Raw genomic sequence first — 20,603 nt, forward strand, 5'->3', positions numbered from 1 at the left:
TTAAATTTTGTGTTTGATTCAGTTTGACAATTGATAGTTAAAATCTTGATTTGGTGAATTAGTCTGCATGTTGAAATGGATGAAAGGTTGTGGCTGAATTTTGCAGAAACTAGCAATGAGAAAAGAAGCCTTCTGCGTGTTGTTGCATGAATCTGCATGAAAAATGTTTCCAAAAATTGCACTCCAACCCCTTAGCTTTTATCTAATGCTTCCATGGCCCAATTAATTGGAAACTTAATTAATTTTGTCCTCCTAATATGCCATTAGATTTGTAGTCAATTTGATTTTGCTTGGCTTCTTTGACATTTTGTTGCCTCGATACTAGCAAACTGTTCCTCGTTTACCTTTTGTGAATTTTCTAGTTTGATTTGATAAGTTTCACCTTAGATTCTTAATTTTATTTTATGTTTTTAGTCCCTTAGTGTTTATAATAATAATAAATTGGCCCTTTAGACCTTTTTGATTCTTTCAATGGGGTCTTTGTTTGTCTTAATTGGTTAAGTACGAGTAGTTTACTTTCCTTGGAATGCTTCGAGTAATTCAATTTGACGTTGGTTTCCATTTTCTTTGATTTATTTGATAATTTAAGTGGTACCTTGACCTTTTTATTATTTTGGAGGGTAAATTAGTAACTTCACCTCATTAGGGCGTCAATTCAAGGGAGGTACACTCTATCCCTCATTTGCACTACATTTAGCCTTACGTGCTCCTACGTGTTATGTGAATATGCATGCCTACTCCGCTTTCCTTACCTCCTTGCCTGCATTTGCTTGTTTTTACTTTTATTTAAGTTTTATGGGGTATGTGTACACCTCTTGGCTTGTAATAGATAGGGCTCGGAGAGCATCTGGTCCATTCACCCTTCCCCTTTATGCTTTCATGGGGTATGTGTACACCTCTTGGCTTGTAATAGATAGGGCTCGGAGAGCATCTGGTCCATTCACCCTTTCCCTTTATGTTTTCATGGGGTATGTGTACACCTCTTGGCTTGTAATAGCTAGGGCTCGTAGAGCATCTGGTCCATTTCCCCTTCCCCTTGGTTGCTTGTTTTTGTTGCTACATGTTTAATTGCTTTAGTAGGCTCTTGCATCTAGTCGAGCATGCTAAGTGCTACGTGCTACGTGTTTACGAGCGTTTTGGCATGTCTACTTGCTTTCATAACCATGAATGAATGGAATGGATGAATGTACGTCACCACACTAGTCCAATGCTAGTTGTGGCTCATTAGGCCATCCCTTTTTGTTAGTGCATATTTGCATGTTCACTACATGTCATGCATTTTTCTTAGTTTTATCATTTGGCATGCTCCTCGAGCCCCTTTTCCCTCATTTTAGGATTCTTTGCATCTCATGCTAGTTAGGGTACATTTGCCTGAAGAGTCCCCTTCCGATAAGGGAAACGAGCGAGTGTGGCTACTCGATAGCCTTAGCACGCTAGTTTCGCCTTCTAATCAAAGGGAAAATCAAGTCACGATTTAGGTCTCCCCGTACCCAATATGCATGAATTCCCTAGGCTCATGCATTCTCAATCCACTCTATCATTACACTTTCACTTTTGTCTCATTTGCACACATGCACCTTTTTATCACTTTCACTTGCACACGAACCCTTTTATCTTCATTTGCACACGAACATGTTTATCTTCACTCGCACACGAGTACTTTCATCTACATTTGCACACCTTCACTCTTATCTTACTACTTTTATCATTTTTCTCACTTCACACAAACTCACACTTTCACATGGCATGCATTCCACTCATCTTTCACGTCATTTAGGTTTAGGTGTGACCTCTCCAAAAGGATCATTATTGGGCTTCACAATTAATGTGATTGGCACCACTCAACCTTTGAAGAGAAATTTCCCCCAATCCCCCTAGGTCTAGGTTTTTGCATTCATATAGACATATCCAATACGCGATACATACCTTGGGTAGAAAAATTAGGAAAAATTGGTTCAAGTCACGCAACTAGCCTTGGCTAGGTCGAAGGGGTGCCTTGGATTTTTATCCTTGCCTTCCCCTTCGTCAAATGTGACCCCCGATCCCTCTTCTGGTTACGTAGACCCGAAAGTTCTCAAAAAGGGTTTATTTACTTTTTTATTCAAAAAAACAAAAATCATTTTTGGGTGACTTGGTACACCCTAACTCTATACCAAGTGGCGACTCCATTTTCCAAAAAACCCTTTTTGAACTTTATATGGCCAAACCGTCGCTTTATCAAGTCCCATGGCCTTTATTTTCATTTTGCACACGTTCACACCACACTACACACACCACACCCATCACAAACACACTCACACGATTCGAAAAGTGGGGCGCGACAGTAGAGAAATTGGTGCCAAGGAAGAAGAAAAAGAAGTTTTTGATGAGGTAGAGAAAGATGAAATTACACAAATTGTGGGTGCACATGAAGATGAAAATTTTGTGATTCACGAGGAGATTTCACATGTGGTTGAAAGAGAAAGCAAAATCATTGATGAGATTAAAAAATGTGATTGAATATCATGATGAGCCAGAAATTCTTTTTTTTTTTAAATAGCTTTTTTATTAATGAAGAGATATACAAAACATAAACTCCTCTTACATACGACTAATTTTCCGAATTGAAGGCAACCCTATTCTGTCAAGGCGAATTGCCCCACGAGCTTCCCTTGGAAACGTACTAAAGCTATCATATACCTTGACTTGTTGCTGTGGGTGAGATACGCCCACATTAGACAATGCATCAGCAACTGTGTTAGTCTCTCGATAGCAGTGTGAAACAAGAACAGGATCCTGCAAGAGCTTCCAAATCTGCCTGACGGGTATTTTACATACGTGCAAGCTAAAAAATACCGAATTACACCCGTTCACTGCAAGTATACAGATCAACTAGTAGTTTAGGGTATATATCGGGTCGATCCCACAGGGAAGAGTGAACAATTACCGGTATTACTAAAACTTCTCTATTATTTAGACTATCAATGAATTATAACAAAATTTATCCTACTGAAATTATATAAAATAACAAATGAAAGCTCCTTAGGTTGTGGTATCCCTAACTACTCATGCAAGTGCTATATTTGGATCATTAATTACTACATCTAGGCTAGTTATGGTGTAATTTCCTTATGCATTTGAATCCTACTTTCGTAGTGAATCAATTATACTTATAACTAATCCATACATATTCTCATGGTTATGAAATTAGCTACAAGTTCATTTCTTCAGTGAAATTACATGAAATGAATCACTAAAAACCACATAGGTGCACCTCTACTTTCGTGAGTGTACTCCCTATGTTTAGCACTTCTTGAACTAGTGTTAAATCTCAATTTTCATTGCAGAAATAACACCTTAGATAATCACAATTAATGGTACCAGATTAATCATGATTTAAAGAGCTAAAGTGCTAAATAACTTGCTCAAATCATAGCAGTTAAATAGCCAAATGATAAACACTAACAATCATAGAAAGTTCAACCAAACCCAAGGCATAAACTTTAAAAACACATAATAGACATAAATTCCAGAACTTGCATATTAACTATATTTAAGAATCCAATACAAAAGATAAAGAGTTGGAGAAGAGATAACCCATGTCACTTGAGCTTCAACTTCTCTTTCTTCATCTCCATTTTCATCCTAATCTAGCCATTATACAAGAATGGATGAACTACACTTACTACACTATCCTACACTAAGGAAATGGAAGAACTACATTTCTGCACTCTTCAAGCTTCTCCCGTATATTTCCCCCTTCTCAGACCACCCAAAATGTCTCTGCATATAAACTGCTTAAGAGCTCCATTTTTCCAAGTCAAATTCCACATTTTGATTCCCAAATCTCAACTTTGTTAGGATAGTCAATAACAAATGTTTTTGACTTGAAAATAAGCCACCTTGTCTGCCCTTTTGTCTTCTGAAGCATGTGCACCGAATTCTCTTGCAACTTATAGCTGGAAAGTGGTATGAACACAAGAGAATTGACTGAGCAAATTGCAGAATTTCGGCCAGAAAACGCGCCTTTACAAAACGCGTCTATAACTCGCGTTTTGTGCACTCGCGTTTTCACTTTGTCCTTACTTCAACTGCGATTTTCTCCATGATGCAGGCCGAACTGGCTTTTGTGCAAAACACCAAAGTTGTAGATCTTTGAGTTAGCTTTCCAATGCTTCAAGAATCATCCAAATCGGAGCTTTGTAGACTGAGATATGATCAAAATACTAAACACTGGTCGGAACTCTGTTTTCCACTTTGGACAGCTGAGTTGAATTTCGGTATTTCAACTTTTGGACTATGAAAACGGATGAATTGGACTTTGATGTCTTCATACCAAATGTAGATATATCTCTTAGCTTCAAAATGGTACTAAGATCACCTTGATCCGATCATTGTAGCTCCTGATATAGTCAAAATACGAAAATATGTCTGAGTTGTCAAAGCTGACTTTTCTTGATTTTTGTCCTCAAATTGCATTTCTTCCTTTTACACTTCATATTTTATTTTCCTCACTTTAATCCATCTTCAATCATCCAAATATCTTCTCAATGCACTTCATTTGATGATTGAATCATTAAACCTACAAAATATGAAGTTTTTCCCATAAAAATCCATAAAATGCAATATTTAGCCACTTTAATATAAAATGTAGATTTTTACCAAAACCTTAGTTATTTTAGTTATAAAACTAAATAATCAAACCAAAATTAACTAATAAAACACACTAAAAATACGTAAAATAAACCCTTGTCACTGCCTGACCTCCCTTCGAATGTGCCACGGACATTGAATGATCCCAACTAAGAGCAATGAATCTGAAATTCTTGATTATGTTGGAGTTAATAAATAATTTGAAGAGAAAAATCAAGTGATGGAGTTAGTTGATATCAATTATGGAGTGGACAAGTTAAATAAAAATTGTGGTGCTACTTTAATGAATGGGATTATTCATGTGGACAAATCAAAACAAATTTGTGATGATATTGAAATTTTTATTGTGAAAAGTATGATTACGTGTTTTTGGGAAGTTTTATGGGTGATATAGATGAATTAAATCTTGAAGTGTTCAATCAAGAATTGGTGAACATGTTTAAGCTTTTTGACAGAAGTGATCAAACTAAGAAATTATTTGAGAAGTACAAGTTTTGTTTATTGCTACATGTGAAGATGAAATTAAAGACCAATTAAAAGTTGAGGATGAATGTGTTCACTACAATGGAATTATTCATGAAAATTTAAGCTCGAGATGGCACTGACAATGGCCACAACGAAGAGTTTGGTTTAAGAGAGGTAATGAAGGAAATTAAACTAAATTATTTTAATATTTAGTTTCTTGTTTCTTGTTTTGGTGTCATGTTGTTTAGTTTCCATATTAGATTGGGAAATATCAAGTCAGTTCCAAATAAATTTTAGTTTGCAAAAATATGTTTGTTTAGAAAGTTCTACGGTCTATAAATACTACCAGTGGAGTACATTGTTACTTAAAAAGTTGAGTTGAGTCAAGTTTTGAGATAGAGAGAAAGCCTCTGAGATTTGCTTCCCCCGGAGAATTGTAAGTTATCATAAGTGAAAGGCTACGACTTAATATTGTTATTATTGAGTTTTGACTTAATAAAATTATTGCATATTTGTTGTATGTTTATTCTCCTTTTCTTCTTACATATTTTTTTATATGTGTTAACATTGCTTTCACTATGCATCTGTTTTTTTGTGCCAACAAGGATTTTCAATGATTAAATTAAATTTGATAAAACAAGAAATCCTCGAATAAATCGTTCGTTTCTCTCTTAAGGGTAAGAATTGCATTAAGTGGTCAATCAACCCATCCTTTCCCACATATTATGCGTCTCACGATTCGACTCTTGTTTCGTCTATTGGATCCTTATCATAATAGTGACATTGTCTACTTTAGAAAAGAATAACAGAGAAGGAACAAATTAAGTTCTTCATAATTGCCTGATGGATAATATCTTTTTCTATCGAATAAATATTTCTCACTAGATTCCAAATTTCACACAAAGGGCATAAAGGGCATTTAGGTGTAAAAATTTGCGTATAAATACAAGGAATACGGTTTTTCTTTCATGTGCTAAACCTAGCTTCTACAATCACAACCAGTTACAGTAATCTATTAGCATCCTCACTAGCTATCAGGTAGCTCCCTAAGGAAAAAATGACTGAAGTCACAGTCAACTACAACTTCAACATAACTGAAGTCGCAGCCAACAGTAATCTTCTATATATTCTCTAAACATTCTTGCATCAGTTTTATGTTTTGCATGCATGTGTACATATTTGTATTACAGCCTTTTCTTTTTCAAGGTCGCAAGTCGTGAGTATTTTATTTTCTTACAATTGAAATGGGTTCTTGCACCTTGGCGGAAATTAGTGGCTGTGGAGGGATTCCAGTCGGCTGAAGTGGAAGCTATAATGAAGACTGCTGGAGACGACATGATATGGAATGCAATTGAAGATACCAAGGACATGGACATGTGCGATGAGGACTTCTTTGTCACTGGTGGTGGAAAGGTGAATAATCATCATCTTCCCGTCAGACCCGTTTTTCCTTTCTTTCACTAGTCTCTGAGTTGTGACTAGGTTCTGTAATAACACTGCTAAATTGCACCAAATTAAAGCCCTTCAAAATATTTACAGATTCTTTTAATGCGCAAGTACTTGTCAATGTTTAACTTGGATGAGACAAATTAAAGCTCTTCAATAGATTTACAGGTCTTTAAGTGTTTGTTTAAGAGCGGACAATTCAGTTCATAAAGTTAATTCCACAAATTAAAGGTATTTCATGCTTGCTGAGTACCAAAAAGAACCACGTAAACTTTTTAAGTTTTGTAGGATTGGTTTTAGTAAACTGAATATAAGGTAAAAAATACATTTACTGAAGGACTAACTCTACTTTGCATCTCTAAACTAATATCTGGGGGCGTTCATGAACTGGATGATCAGTTCATTTGCAATTTCACTTATCCTAGCTGCAAGTAGCAATTTAGCAAAAATTGTATTTCATACCCGAACTCTATTCATTCTGTTAACAATTGATTAGTTAATTTGTAGAATAGGATCGGGTATATATATAAGGCAACCTAACTCTTTTGTGCTTGTAGGAGAAAAAGAATAACAAAATTAGATTAACAAAAAAAATAATACAATAATTATTCAAATTAATGAGAGTGTTTAATCCCATAACCATTTATCTTGTTAATAATATAAGTTGAAAACAGTCAAAAACAGCCAATTAGAATACATCGACATATTGTTATCAATTTGTACCACCATTGATCTTGTTAATTTTGATAACATTGCTATTAATTGGACTTAAATGGAATAAATTTGAAAATTTAGGGTGTAAAGTATCCAAAATTGAGAGTTTAAAATGCAAAGTGTTCTAAATTAAAGTTTAGGATACAAAATTAAAAAGTAGTATAAGTTCGTGGGTGCAAGGTGGAATTAGTCCACAACCAAAAATAAGATAAACGGTACGCTGTAGATTTCACATATGCCAGAATAATAACCTTTTATTGAAAACAGAATAAAAATAAACTAGTATAAATTCGAAGTCGTAATAGGTTTTTTTATATAACTTAACGACTTGCGTAGAAACTTTTGAAAAAGAATAAGGAGTTGCAAATGAAAGTAACGTGCACAACCTTAAATTGTTTTAACTAACTAAACATTTTTTTCCTTCTCTACATTCTTGAATTTTTTGATTGTCTATCTCCTGAGTAATTTAGTTTCTTGTTAATAGCTTGGGTTGATTGAGTTTTTTTTTTTTTTCTTTTTTAAGGATTCTGATTAATTTTGAGAACTAAATGATTTGGGGTTTACAGGATACCAAATTAGTAGGCATAGCTGGTGTTCCTCTTCCAAAACCGGTGGACAAGACAAGCCCTCATGTGATAAAGATCGCACAATTTGCAGTGAAAAAGCACAACGAGAAGGCTGGGACCAAGCTGGTATTCATCAAAGTGGTTGGCGGCGTGAAGTGGAGCGCCATTGCTGGCACTTTCTATGCACTTCAGATTGAAACTCAGGACTCGAAGGGCACATACCGCGATAAAACACTGGTTGTGGAAGCCGTAACTGGTCACAAGAAACTCATCTGGTACAAGCATTAATCAAGTGCTACTCTCCAACTGATCAGGATGATTAATGTATTGTACTAAGTACTTTAATTATCTGGTCTCTGTATGTGGTTAAGTACGTACTAGGTATGCTGAGATGCTTCTCCCTAGTACTGTATTGGATATTGAAGGTGCACTTGTATCAAGAATGCGCCATTATTAAATAAAATCTGCTGTCTATTTTTAAGTTCATATATATTTATATTTTGATTCTGCATGCAGGAATCAATCGGCTTTATGTTTTGCATGTCAATTACTCTACTGATAATTGATTATCAAGTTATAATGTAGAATCTAAATTTAGGGTTCTAATAATGACAATAAGGATCAAAGGAATAAAATAATTACTCAAAATATATGTGGAAGAGAAGAAATAAATAATTCATGATATTATATATTGATATTTCAAATAATAGAAAAGACGTCAGAACGAAATGCATGTTATAGACTCTCTTTAAATCTCTTGGATAAATACCTAGTAATTAGTCTACTTATAATTGGAATGGACAGCCTCTCGAAATGAGAGCACTTTCTCTCTCTAGGTAGAGAGTAAAGTCCCCCTTGTGGGTGTCTGAAACTACCAAAATTCAAATTAACTTCATTCCGCATTCCAATTAACTTCAATTTTCCACTGAAAACTTTGATCCTCCTCGCATTCAACAAACAATGATGAATCTGTGATGCATTTATGATGATTACTGATCTGTATTCCTCACGATTGTCCTCAATTGGTTCGCTCATCTTCATTCTGGTCCAGGTAGCTTGGTCTCCGTAGGTAATCAGTAGGTTAGATCTGGTTGCTTTTCCCTAAATAATCTTCTTTAGCTTGCTTTTTGTCCTTTCAACTTCGTCTTCGTCCGTTTGTTGTGTTTTCCTTTCTGTCTGTGTTTCAGTGTTTTTGCATCTGTCTAGTATTTTGATCGGCTAGCGACTTTAGCTTCAGAGGCAAGTCTCCAGTCTGAGCATCGCTTTGTAATTGCGGTTGAATCCTAATCTGTTGTCTGATGGCTGAGGAGTTGGAGGAAGTGTTAAGGAAATTTGAGTTAACTGATAAGGAGGCTAATGGTATCCAGCTCGAAGGGGGGGAAGTGTTTCAAGGGATAGAGGAATGCAAAATGAGTATCATTGGTAAAGTGGTGGGGGAAAAGAATGTGAACATATCTGGAATTAAGAGTTTTTCTAGCAATTTGTGGTCGTTTGCCAAAAATCTGAGAGTCATTGAGATTGGAGTGAATATGTTCCAGTTCATCCTTAGTAATAGGTATGATATGGATAGGATCCTTCATGGTAGACCTTGGATTTTCGATAATCTTCCCTTGGTGCTTCTACCTTGGAGGGAAGGGATTGAACATGATACAGAGGCTTTTTCTAGGACATGGATCTGGGTCCAAATGTGGAATTTACCACTGCATTGGGTTACAAAGGAGATTGGGAAGAGGATTGGGGGAGTTTTCAATAAGGTAAGTGAGGTAATAATTCCGCCAGGGGGGGAAAAGAGGGCAAGCACCTGAAAGTTTTGGTGGAAATGGATCTAAACCATCCTATTCTTAGGGGTACTACTGTCAAGATGGGGGGAGAATCTAAGTGGATTGAGTTTAGGTATGAGAAATGCCCTGACTTCTGCTATTGTTGTGGGATTATGGGCCATAATGAGAGAAATTGTAAAAATAAAGGGGTGAATATAAGGAAGGAAACACAATATGGAGCATGGTTGAGAGCCAACTCTTCTAGAAGTCCAGCTAAAAAATTTAACGAAACTAAGTCTCCTGAATCAAGCATTATGGAGCAACAGGATAGTTCAAGGGACAGCAGGGTGGGTGATAAACAATTGCTACTGACTTGGCAAGCTGATGAAAAAAGCAGGAGCATACAAAAGGAGGCTGCGGGTGAGGGGGTAGCTAGGGGGGATGATCATGAGACCCTGGATATGAGTGTTGGGGAGAAAATAGTAGGACCAACAGTTTTAGGGGGGGGAGGATCAGATGGGAAGGGAGATGTTTTAAAGGAAGGGGCTAAGGGGGGTAAAAAGGAACTGTCAAGAGTAGAAGTAGGGGAAGGAAACTTTGAGGGAGTGGAACATATTACTGTAAATGAGGAAGGGAGTGGACTAGTGGACTGTGATTTAATGTGGATTGATGGGAGTGGGGGTGGAATGGGTGAGCAGGAAGGGATAGAGGGAGATAAGTTGGAGGCTGAAGGGTCCAAGGTCTCCAAGGGGAATAGAACACAGGTGTTAGGGAAATATAAGGGGAATAAAGGGTGGAAGAGGCTGGTTCAGGAGGTGGGAAGGAGGAAGCCTTTAGGGGAGCTTAATTCTGGACTGGAATCTCAGAAATGGGCAACTAAAAGGAAGCAGGATGGCTTAGATGGAAAAGAAAATGAGGGGTTGGTGCATGGTAGGCCAAAGAGGGGTAGAAGTATGGTATTAGATAATGAGGGGATTACAATGCTGAAGGTGGAGGAGCCCAACCTAAATGGGGCTCCACAATCTTTATGAAGGCTCTGGTGTGGAACTGTCGAGGTGCTGGGAGCCCCTTGACAGTTCCCCAACTAAAGGAGATTGTAAATCTCCACTCCCCAGAGGTGATCTGCTTGGCAGAAACTAAGAATAGGAAATGTTTCATGAATACAGTTAGGATGAAGTTGAGGTATGATAAACTGTTTGTAGTGGACCCTGTTGGTAGGTCAGGAGGACTGGCTGTTATGTGGAAGAAAGAACTAGCTGTTAGTAGGGTGCTTTTTACTGATTTCTCGATAGAATTGCAGATTGAAGGCTCAGGTGATAAGTCTAAGTGGTGGCTCATCTGTGTCTATGCCAGTAGTATAGAGGCAGTTAGAGAGAAACAATGGAACATTATCACTGAAAGAAAGGCTTTATGGGGAAGAAACTGGGTGATTGCAGGGGATATGAATGATATTATCAATAATGATGAAAAATGGGGTGGAATCAGGAGGCCTGAGAGTAGTTTTAGGAAATTCAGGAGTTTCATTAATGTGAATGAGCTGATAGATATAGGTTTTGAGGGCATTCCGTGGACATGGTGTAACAACTGGGAGGATGAAGGGGAGATTAAAGAAAGACTGGACAGAATTATGGTCAGTGGAGGGTGGAGGAAGGATTACAGAAAGGCAAAATGTATTCATATCCAAAATGAGGCCTCTGATCATTGCATGTTGTTGCTTGATACAGAGCCAGGAGGTAGGAAGTGGAAGAGAAGGTTCTGTTTTGATAGAAATTGGCTTAAAAATCCAGGGGTAGGGGAGGTAGTTAGTAGAGCTTGGAGCAAACAACAAATTGGTTCAAGAGGTTATAGACTACAGTTGAAAATAAAGGAGTGTAGAATGGCTCTTCTGGACTGGAACAGGCGACTCAACAGTAATGCTAAGAGACAAATCAAGTGTATAAAGCAGGAATTGAGGGAGCTACAAAGGAGTGGCAAGACGGATGGGAGAGAGAGAAAGAGGGAACTGAGGGGGAAATTGGCTGAGGCCTATAGAAGAGAGGAGGTGTTCTGGGGGCAGAAGGCTAGGAGTTGTTGGTTAAAAGAAGGGGATAAAAATACAAAGTATTTTCATGCCATGGTGGAGGGTAGGAGGAGGAGGAATACTATCTCAGTTTTACAGAAGAGTGGTGGGGATTGGTGTAAATCTGGGAAGGATATTGAGGAGGAGATAGAGGGGTATTTTAGGGGCCTGTTCACTTCTTCTAATCCTCAGCTTTTTGACACGGTTTTGGAAGGAATTCCTCAGGTGATTACGAGGCAGATGAATCAAAGACTGGTGAGACCTGTTTCTGAAGAGGAAGTCAGGAAAGCTGTTTTCTCCCTTCATCCAAACAAAGCTCCTGGACCTGATGGTATGACGCCTATTTTCTTTCAACAATTTTGGAATACCATCAAATTTGATCTTATAAATGCTGTCTCTAGCTTTTTTCACTCAGGTAACCTGTTAAGTGCCATTAATAGTACCATGATAACTCTCATTCCAAAAGTTGATAATCCTGTTTGTGTGTCTCAGTTCAGACCAATCAGCCTATGTAATGTGGTTTATAGGATTATCTCTAAGATTCTAGTTAATAGGTTAAAACCTTTGTTGAAGCATTGCATCAGTGATAATCAATCTGCCTTTATACCTGGGAGACAGATCATTGATAATGTCATAATTGCTCATGAGTCAATTCATTGTTTGAACAATATGAGGAGTGGATCTAATGCCTTTATGGCCCTAAAACTAGATATGTCAAAGGCATATGATAGAGTGGAATGGCAGTTTGTGGTGAAAATGATGGAACAAATGGGATTCTGTCAAACTTGGATTAAGTGGATTTTAAAGTGCATGTCTTCTGTGACTTTTTCTTTTAATATAAATGGCGAGAGCAGAGGTTTTGTGAAACCAACTAGAGGAATTAGGCAAGGAGATCCCTTATCTCCTTACCTTTTCCTTCTTGTTACTGAAGGTTTCTCTAACCTGTTGAAAAAGGCAATGCAGGAGCAAAGGTTGACTGGGTTCAGAGTGGCTCGGGCTTGTCCAGCTTTATCTCACCTTTTCTTTGCAGATGATACTCTTATTTTTTGTAAAGCTAATAAGGAGGAGGCTGATGAAGTGATGCAGATTTTGAAGCTATATGGGGAAGCCTCAGGTCAGATTGTAAATGTTGAAAAATCTTCTGTTTTCTTTGGGAAGAATGTAGGAGAGGGTAGGAAAGTGGAGGTACTGAGAGGGCTGGGGGGAATGAAGGTTGCAAGACAGAGCAGATACTTGGGCCTTCCTATGGTGATTGGAAGACCAAAAAGACAGGTGTTTAGTTATATAAAGGATAAAGTTGTGACTAGAATGGGTGGCTGGAAGGAAAAACTTTTAAGTCAGGCAGGTAAAGAAGTGATGTTGAAGTCAGTAATTTTGGCCCTTCCTACCTATGCAATGAGCTGCTGTAAGCTGCCAAAGTCTTTATGTAAGGACATATGTAGAGAAATGGCTAAGTTTTGGTTGGGGGATAGTGAGGAGCAGAAAAAGATTCATTGGATTGAATGGGGGAAGTTGTCTGATGTAAAAGGGAAAGGGGGTTTGGGTTTCAGGGATCTCCAATGCTTTAATAAAGCTATGTTAGCTAAACAGCTTTGGAGAATGTTGACTAATCCTGGATTGCTGGTTAGTAGGGTGATTAAGGGTAGATATTTTAAAGGTTCATCAATTTGGAGAGTGAAGGAAAGGGGTGGGGATTCCTGGATTTGGAAGAGTGTTCTGAGTGCCAGGGATTTGCTAAATACGGGTGTTTGTAAAAGAGTTGGTGATGGAAGCTCTGTTAATATATGGAAGGATAAATGGATAGTTAATAGTGAGAGTGGAATGGTGCAATCTAGGAAACCAGAAGGGTGTCAGATAGTAAAGGTGCAGGAGCTAATTAGCAATGGTAAGTGGAATATGGACTTGTTACAGACCCTTTTCAATGAGGATGACTGTGCTAGAATAGGGAGCATCCCTCTGAGTACATGTGGTAGTAAGGATAGATTTGTTTGGCCTAGGTCCAACTCGGGGAAATACACTGTCAAATCTGGTTATGTGCTGGCTAAGGAGATGTCAAGCAGGAAGAGGGGCACACAGGTGGGAGGGGGAGATAGCAGTAGAAATGAGGCAAACTCTGGAGCTTGGAAATTTTTATGGGGTTTGAATATAAAACATAAATTGAAACATTTCATATGGAAGTGCTTAAGGGGAATACTACCAGTAAATGAGGTGCTGAAAAGGAGAACTGGAAAAGGGGATGACAAATGTGTTCAATGTGGAGAACAGACAGAGACATTGGAACACATGCTGTTTTTTTGCAGGAATGCTGAATTTATATGGAAAGCTGCTCCTATTAGGTGGGATGGTTTGCAGGAATTCAGACACAATTTCTGGCATTGGTGGAATGGTCTTATGGAGGCTCAAAAAAGGGTGGAGGGGAGAGACCATATTGCTCTTACTATAAACATCCTGTGGCAGGTGTGGAAGGCAAGGAATGGAGTTCTTTTCAATAGAGAAAAAAGGTGCCCGGGTCAGACTGTAAATAAAGCAGTGCAAGAATGGTTGGAGTACAGGAATATTAGTTCTGAAGCTAATATGAGCAAAGGAACTGGGGATGGTACAGCTATGGTAGGTGGCAAATGGACTCCTCCTCCCAAAGGATTTATTTGCATGAATACTGATGCTAGTTTGCACATGCAAGAGAGGAAAGTTGGATGGGGGATAGTGGCAAGGAACGATGATGGTGCCTTGGTGGGGGCCTGGGCAGGGAGTGAAAATAGAATTGGGGATCTGGCTGTGGAAGAGGCTATGGCAATCAGGAAGGCCTTGATCATTGCAAAGCAGAAGGGTTGGGGGAAGATTGTGCTACAGTCGGATTGCAAAGCAATAATTGACAAACTTAACGTAAAGAGTGCAGAAGATCTAAGTGTGGGAGTCATTCTGTTTGATATTTTAAAGCTCAGAATGGACTTCATTGAATGTTCCTTCTCCTTTGTCAGAAGGGGAGTGAACTCTGTAGCTCACCATTTGGCTAAATATGCCTTACGAGTGGTAGATGAGAAGGTGTGGCAGGAATCATTTCCTGACTGGCTATGTAGTTTAGCTAGTAAAGATGTAGGAGCACATGCTCCTGTTTTGTAACTTTTGATTTGTCTAATGAAAGTGTTATCGTTTGAAAAAAAAAATAAAAAATAGTCTACTTATAACTCAAAAGACTTATAGAATAAGAAATGGCGATATAGAAATAAATAAATGAAAACTTCTAAGCTCGATTTGTTCGGCCAACACATGATAATCAGGGTCTTGCTGATAATGTTACTTCCTGTGAAACCAGCCCCTAAAAGCAAGGAAAGGTAAATTATATACTCCAAGAATGACATCTAGCTAGAAAACCAAACTTCGAGGATGACAGCTTCTGCTCCTGACTACTGCTCTTTGGGTCCATCTCAAAATAACGTGTATCTTAATACATGCTAATTAAGTTTAGAAAGCGTATATATGAACCGCAATTGGTCCGTTATCATGAAAATGTGCTATGTAGGGTTGGAGTACAATATTTATGCCCTACATTTATTCGTGATTCAATGGAACTGAGATCATGACATTCAACACAAAAACTTTTTTTTTTTTTTTTGATAATTCAGCACAGAAACATTTACGTTTCAAGCAGCCAAGAAGAAAACAGCATCGTACGGTCAACTATAGGAAAAGCATATGTTGGAATTCGTTTGCCTTTTAATTTCCCAATCATCAATAGTTGTCGAGAAGTCTTGAATTATTACATGTTGTATTCCTATGACTATCTTTTTCCGGTGTCAACTTGTTTTTCCTCAAAAACCCTTTCAATACTAATATTTACCGAGTTGAATTATGTTGGATTTCAGAAACCCACCCCTGAGGTTTCTGAAATCCAACATATTTAGGCATGTACGATTATTAGTTCTCAACCACATGCAAGAGTATTACCCCAAAGTGCCTGCCCCAATCCTGTTACGTACATGAGATTAGTTCTCGCCTGATCACCGGAATGGTCCGTTCTTGTTTTTCGTTGTTAATGATAAGAATTAAGGATAGAAGGTAATAAGAGGATGCAAAATGGATTGAGGTTAATGGTTTCATAATTACTTATGACTAACCATTGGAATTTGGAACCAAGAAGCTCCTCATAGCCGTTGGTTTTTTTTTTCCCTGGTTACAAGATTTCTCAAACTCTAAGCTTGTAATTAGTGAAAATTTCACTATCAAAGATGAAATATACACCGTAACTAGTCAAGACGTGAAAAGGCATTTATTCATTGCAAACTCATTTTGTAAATGAACCATGCAAGTCAATCAAGAAGGCATTTGGAAATTGACAAGGAAACTTAGAATAAGTGGCAAACAAGAAAGAGTGGCCTGATGTTAAGTTCCACACACTTTGGGTTGTTAAGTGTGGGCAATAAATTTGCGTATAGAAGCATACTTCACACGTGTAAAAATGTTTGGGAGGAGATGATGACAAATACATAAAGTCGTATCTAACTCTCATATTGAAATCGACATAAATTTTAGATAGAATTACCTTTACAACAACCATACCTCTGTATAAATTTTTTTATCGCTATTCTCAACTAAATACAATACTAAAATACCCTATATATAGTATTGATAATTAGAAAACTACCAAGACACAAAACTACCCAATAATTTCTCTATATCTTAAACAAGTAAACTATTAAAATTGGACCATACTTGAAATTTTAATTTAGTTTAGAAATAGGAAACAACGACTAATAGAAAGTGTGATTTAATTATGCCAACATATGGAAAATGCGAGACCAAATGAAAAAAAGAATTATAAGGCAGTCAAACAGTCACTTATTTTTAGTTGCCACATCAGCAGGTATAATAAGTGAAACTACGTAGTTTCACATTGGACAGGAAATTGGACACAAAATATTGAACAGATGATCTGCTCTCAAAAGAGTGCGCATGGGAAAATATACGGAGGAGGTATGTGTCCTAAGGTTCAAAAGAATATTCCTGAATGAAGCGGCTCTGCTCCAACCAATTCTGAAGACCTACCGTTTTCATATTAGGAAGATGCATGGAATTGGAAAGTATTCTGTGATTGGCTTAGAGAGGAAAACTTGTACCTGTAAAAGGATGGTGTTGACTAGAGTACCAACACGTAGTGGAATGTGAGTTGTATCTTCATCACGTTAAAGTACCAAAAAACTAGAAACAGAGTTAGGCACGTAACAAAATTTTACCACTTCAGCATCTTTTATTGTCACAAATGAATGCCAGAAAGATGGAAATATTCAACAGGCAACAGTTCTTCACGTGTTGGGCGCATTCAATTTAATACTACTATGTTGATCTGCAGACACTATAATAATCTACTCGCCAATTGGATTAATATCAAAGAAAATCACGAATAAAAGAAAACGCTCTTCCCATTTCCTCTAATGAGCATGGGAATTTTAAACATGAACAGTAAAATTTTGTCCCCATTAACACCTGTACTCGGTGGACAATTTGGTTCCAGTTGTTTTGGCGGCGAGAGCTCATGACAGCTGGTTGTTGTTGATTAAACTTTCGTTGGAATTGTTGCACTAGCTGGAATCTGTAAGTTGCAATTGCTTTGTGTTGTATTGTAACACATACGTGAAGGAGTTTTTTTTTTTTGTCAGCGACGATACATTTGTATAATTTATTCTATCCTAATCTAAGAAAAAAGGAAGAGCCTAAAGAGCCTGTGATAGAGACTAGTGGATATACAGATCCAACTAAACTAAAGATGTGCTATGGCATAATTTTTAAATTTTTTTCCAACTGAGCCATTGGCCCGGTGGTTACGTGAAGGAGTTCATTTGCATGGATGACTGTTTATTAGTACAATTGTAGTAGTATTTCTTTTCTTTTCTTTTCTTTTCTTCCTTTTTTGGAAAGAGGCTAGTACAATTGTACGGTCTTTAATGGAAAATGTAATAAAGCATGCTGTCTAGAGAGAACTGGTAATATATGTGATTGTGATATGACTATGCAATTGGATAATTCAGATGTTTTTTTCCTCAGTTGTCTATATCAATTAATTTGGTGTATTCAATTAGAATGGCAAATTCATTCATCGCATCTTCACCAGAGCAATAAATTAATCAAAATCTGAGCAATAAAAAAAAATCGAAATCTGGGCACCCTCGTGAAGGATTCACAGCTAATCCTTTTACGTGTAAATTGACCCGTCTCATTCCCTTGCACAATTAACTGGTTATGCCTTGCATGATTTAAATTAACATGGACTCAACTCATAAATCAAGACCGAGTTCCACAGATGGAGAAGAATATAATAGTAAAATACATACAATTCTTAAATACGACAAGGAAGAATTGGACTTATTCATGTTTGAAGGTTGTTGAGTAATAAATTGAAAAGCATAAGTTGATATTGTTAATTGACCACTACGGGTAATTTTTTTGATAAAACATAAGTCAATATTATTATTAATCATCTCGCTAGAAATCGTCAAGCACGATTTGATTAACAAAGTAATCTGCACTAATGACAGAAAATACATTGAGCATGTCGCAGATATATTTGATCTGAAAAATTATAAGATTGAAACGATAAAAAATAAGGGTAATTAAACAATCAAAAAGCAATACAAAACCTTCATTGAAAAATAAACAATTGAAACTGAATTTTATCGAAAAGCCAAATTTGTTGATTGCCATATATCTAACAACCTACACTCTTTGCTCTCTCTCAATTAAAATTTAACTAGCAAAACTTTTATCCACTTCACTTACATTAATACTTAATATCTTGAACGTTCAACAGACTGATATCATTCCTGTCATCAGTTATCTCTCAATTAGCATTGCAACAATGCACATTCAGTCAAGAATTGACGATCTTCAATTTTTACCTATAATACAGATTTGGCTCCGACTGGGGCTCAAACTCGAGGCCTGGAGATGACTTTAGTGCTATTGAGCAAAAGCTCATTAGTTAAAGTATTCCTTTCCTTGTTTTGAGAAACCAAAAAATATATTAAAAAATGTAGAGTTTAATCCACCACATTAAATTGCATGTTTTTATCTCTAATAACTTATGGTGAATGTCCCATGCAGGAATGTGTTCTTAAACTCAACTTACTTGATAGGAATATTAACCAACTAACCATGTACGTTATTACTTTCGAAACCTTATGCATGGTATTAACTTTTATCTCTAATGTGAGTTTTTACCCCCAAGAAACTCTTTTATACAAGTTTTTGCTCCCCTTCTATGCATAAAAGGAGATCCCAAAGCACTAACTTGAATAGCTTCTCTTTCACTTTCCTTATTTGTATATTTTGATTCATTACAAAATTATTTTTTAAGCCATTGTTAAGCTTGAAAGAAATTTGAGCAGCAAGCATGAACTTTAGAACAAAAAAAATCAAAAAAAATGGGTAGTGAAAGGGATGGCGATTGCAATCATGGAATAATGAAGGTTTTTTTAAGAGTGGCTTTTTTTCTTTTTTTTTTTTTGTGGCATAAGAGTACTAAATTTTTGCTTACTCATTAATGACCCTCCTTTGCATTGCGTACGGACGGCCTAAATTTTTGTTTACTCACTGTTGACCGTCCTTTACATTTCGTACGGTCAGAATTTGATTACTTTATATTTGCCCCACAAAATCTGAGTCCTGGTTGCGCCCCTGATTTGCATGACCAGACTTGAATATGTCCTTCCTAGTTCCTACCCATTATTCTGTACCAAGTGACCTCATCATCATTGTCACCTCTTCAAGAAAATGGGTCAAAAGTATTGAACTTTCTTCATCATCATCATCCTGGAGATTAAAATTGTCAGTGCGGCCGCAAAGTATCAATAATGTTTTGATAATTTAAACGAAAGGAATGTGCATTGTTAGCGGCTGTCATTGGAGAGCGAAGCAGAGGTAACAGTCCGTAGTGGGAAAATAGCTGTGTAATGCTTCGATGCTGCCTTTGCCAAAGATTAAATAACACCGACTTTGCTTTCAATGCCTTTCAAGTGAAAAGCATTGTCCTCAAATCTTCTGATGGCTACAAATTAATCCAAGTTTCAAAATCTGGCAGACAAAGGCAAACTGGACTGTTCTAGTCAGCGCCATTCTCAGAATCTAGCTGTCTCTAGGCAGCCATCAATTTGCAGCCTTGAACATGAATGCAAATAGTTTTTTACTTACATCGAGAAGCACTTGGCCCAAGGATTCTGACACACTGGTCCCTCCCTGTTTTTCACTCACGAAATTACCTATATACAAACATTCATTTTTTAGGAAATGGGGCAGGAACCGTTCCTGCGAGTTCACGGCTGTGATTTTGGTCCAAAAATTTATGCGGCTCAGATCACACGTGATAATTCGATTTTCACATCATATGTGAGTCTCACAAAAAAGTGTTCTAAAATTACGCTATGTATAAAGAAAGTTACACCGTGTGCTACCCATGTTACGCGCAGTGTAAAATGCACACAATTGGTACCCTTGTCCCATTTTTTATGTTACAAACTTCCCCTCGCATATTTTTGTCTTACTATACTGTTTATTAAATGTGAAGAGTTTTTTTTTCCTTGTTCATACATTAAAATCACACGCAACGTAACATATGAATACATACATTAAGAAGTATAGGGTTTGTTTAGATAGAGTGTTATTTGAAATAATTACTGTAGCACTTTTTGTGATGTGATGTATGTGAGATAAAAAGTTGATTGGAAATATAAAAAGATAAGTTGGAAAATGTGTTTATGATGCAAGCGAAATATTATTTGGAATAATATGGGTATCTAAACAAATCCATTATTATTCTTTCTTGTAGTTGCCCACATTCTCTAAGTAACTTTACTTTTCTAAAAATTAAACACCTAAACTACTAATCATTTGTTAGATATACCTTTAAGTCTATTATTGTTTCTAGTCAAGGTACTAAATTTAATTTTTTAAAGCGATATAAATAAACAAAAA

The 20,603-nt window shown here is 37.0% G+C and overlaps 1 protein-coding gene across 1 annotated transcript; it reads left to right on the plus strand.

Moving 5' to 3' along the window:
* Window positions 1-6,081: 6,081 nt before the first annotated feature.
* Window positions 6,082-8,311, plus strand: LOC113762879 (cysteine proteinase inhibitor 4-like). The gene is made up of 3 exons (XM_027306505.1): window positions 6,082-6,209; window positions 6,371-6,510; window positions 7,824-8,311. Exons 1-3 carry the CDS (start codon window positions 6,155-6,157, stop codon window positions 8,109-8,111), a joined length of 483 nt encoding a protein of 160 aa, XP_027162306.1. The 5' UTR covers window positions 6,082-6,154; the 3' UTR covers window positions 8,112-8,311.
* The last annotated feature ends 12,292 nt before the right edge of the window (window positions 8,312-20,603 follow it).

Source organism: Coffea eugenioides, chromosome 2 (genome assembly GCF_003713205.1).
Source record: "Coffea eugenioides isolate CCC68of chromosome 2, Ceug_1.0, whole genome shotgun sequence".
Classification (NCBI taxonomy): domain Eukaryota; kingdom Viridiplantae; phylum Streptophyta; class Magnoliopsida; order Gentianales; family Rubiaceae; genus Coffea; species Coffea eugenioides.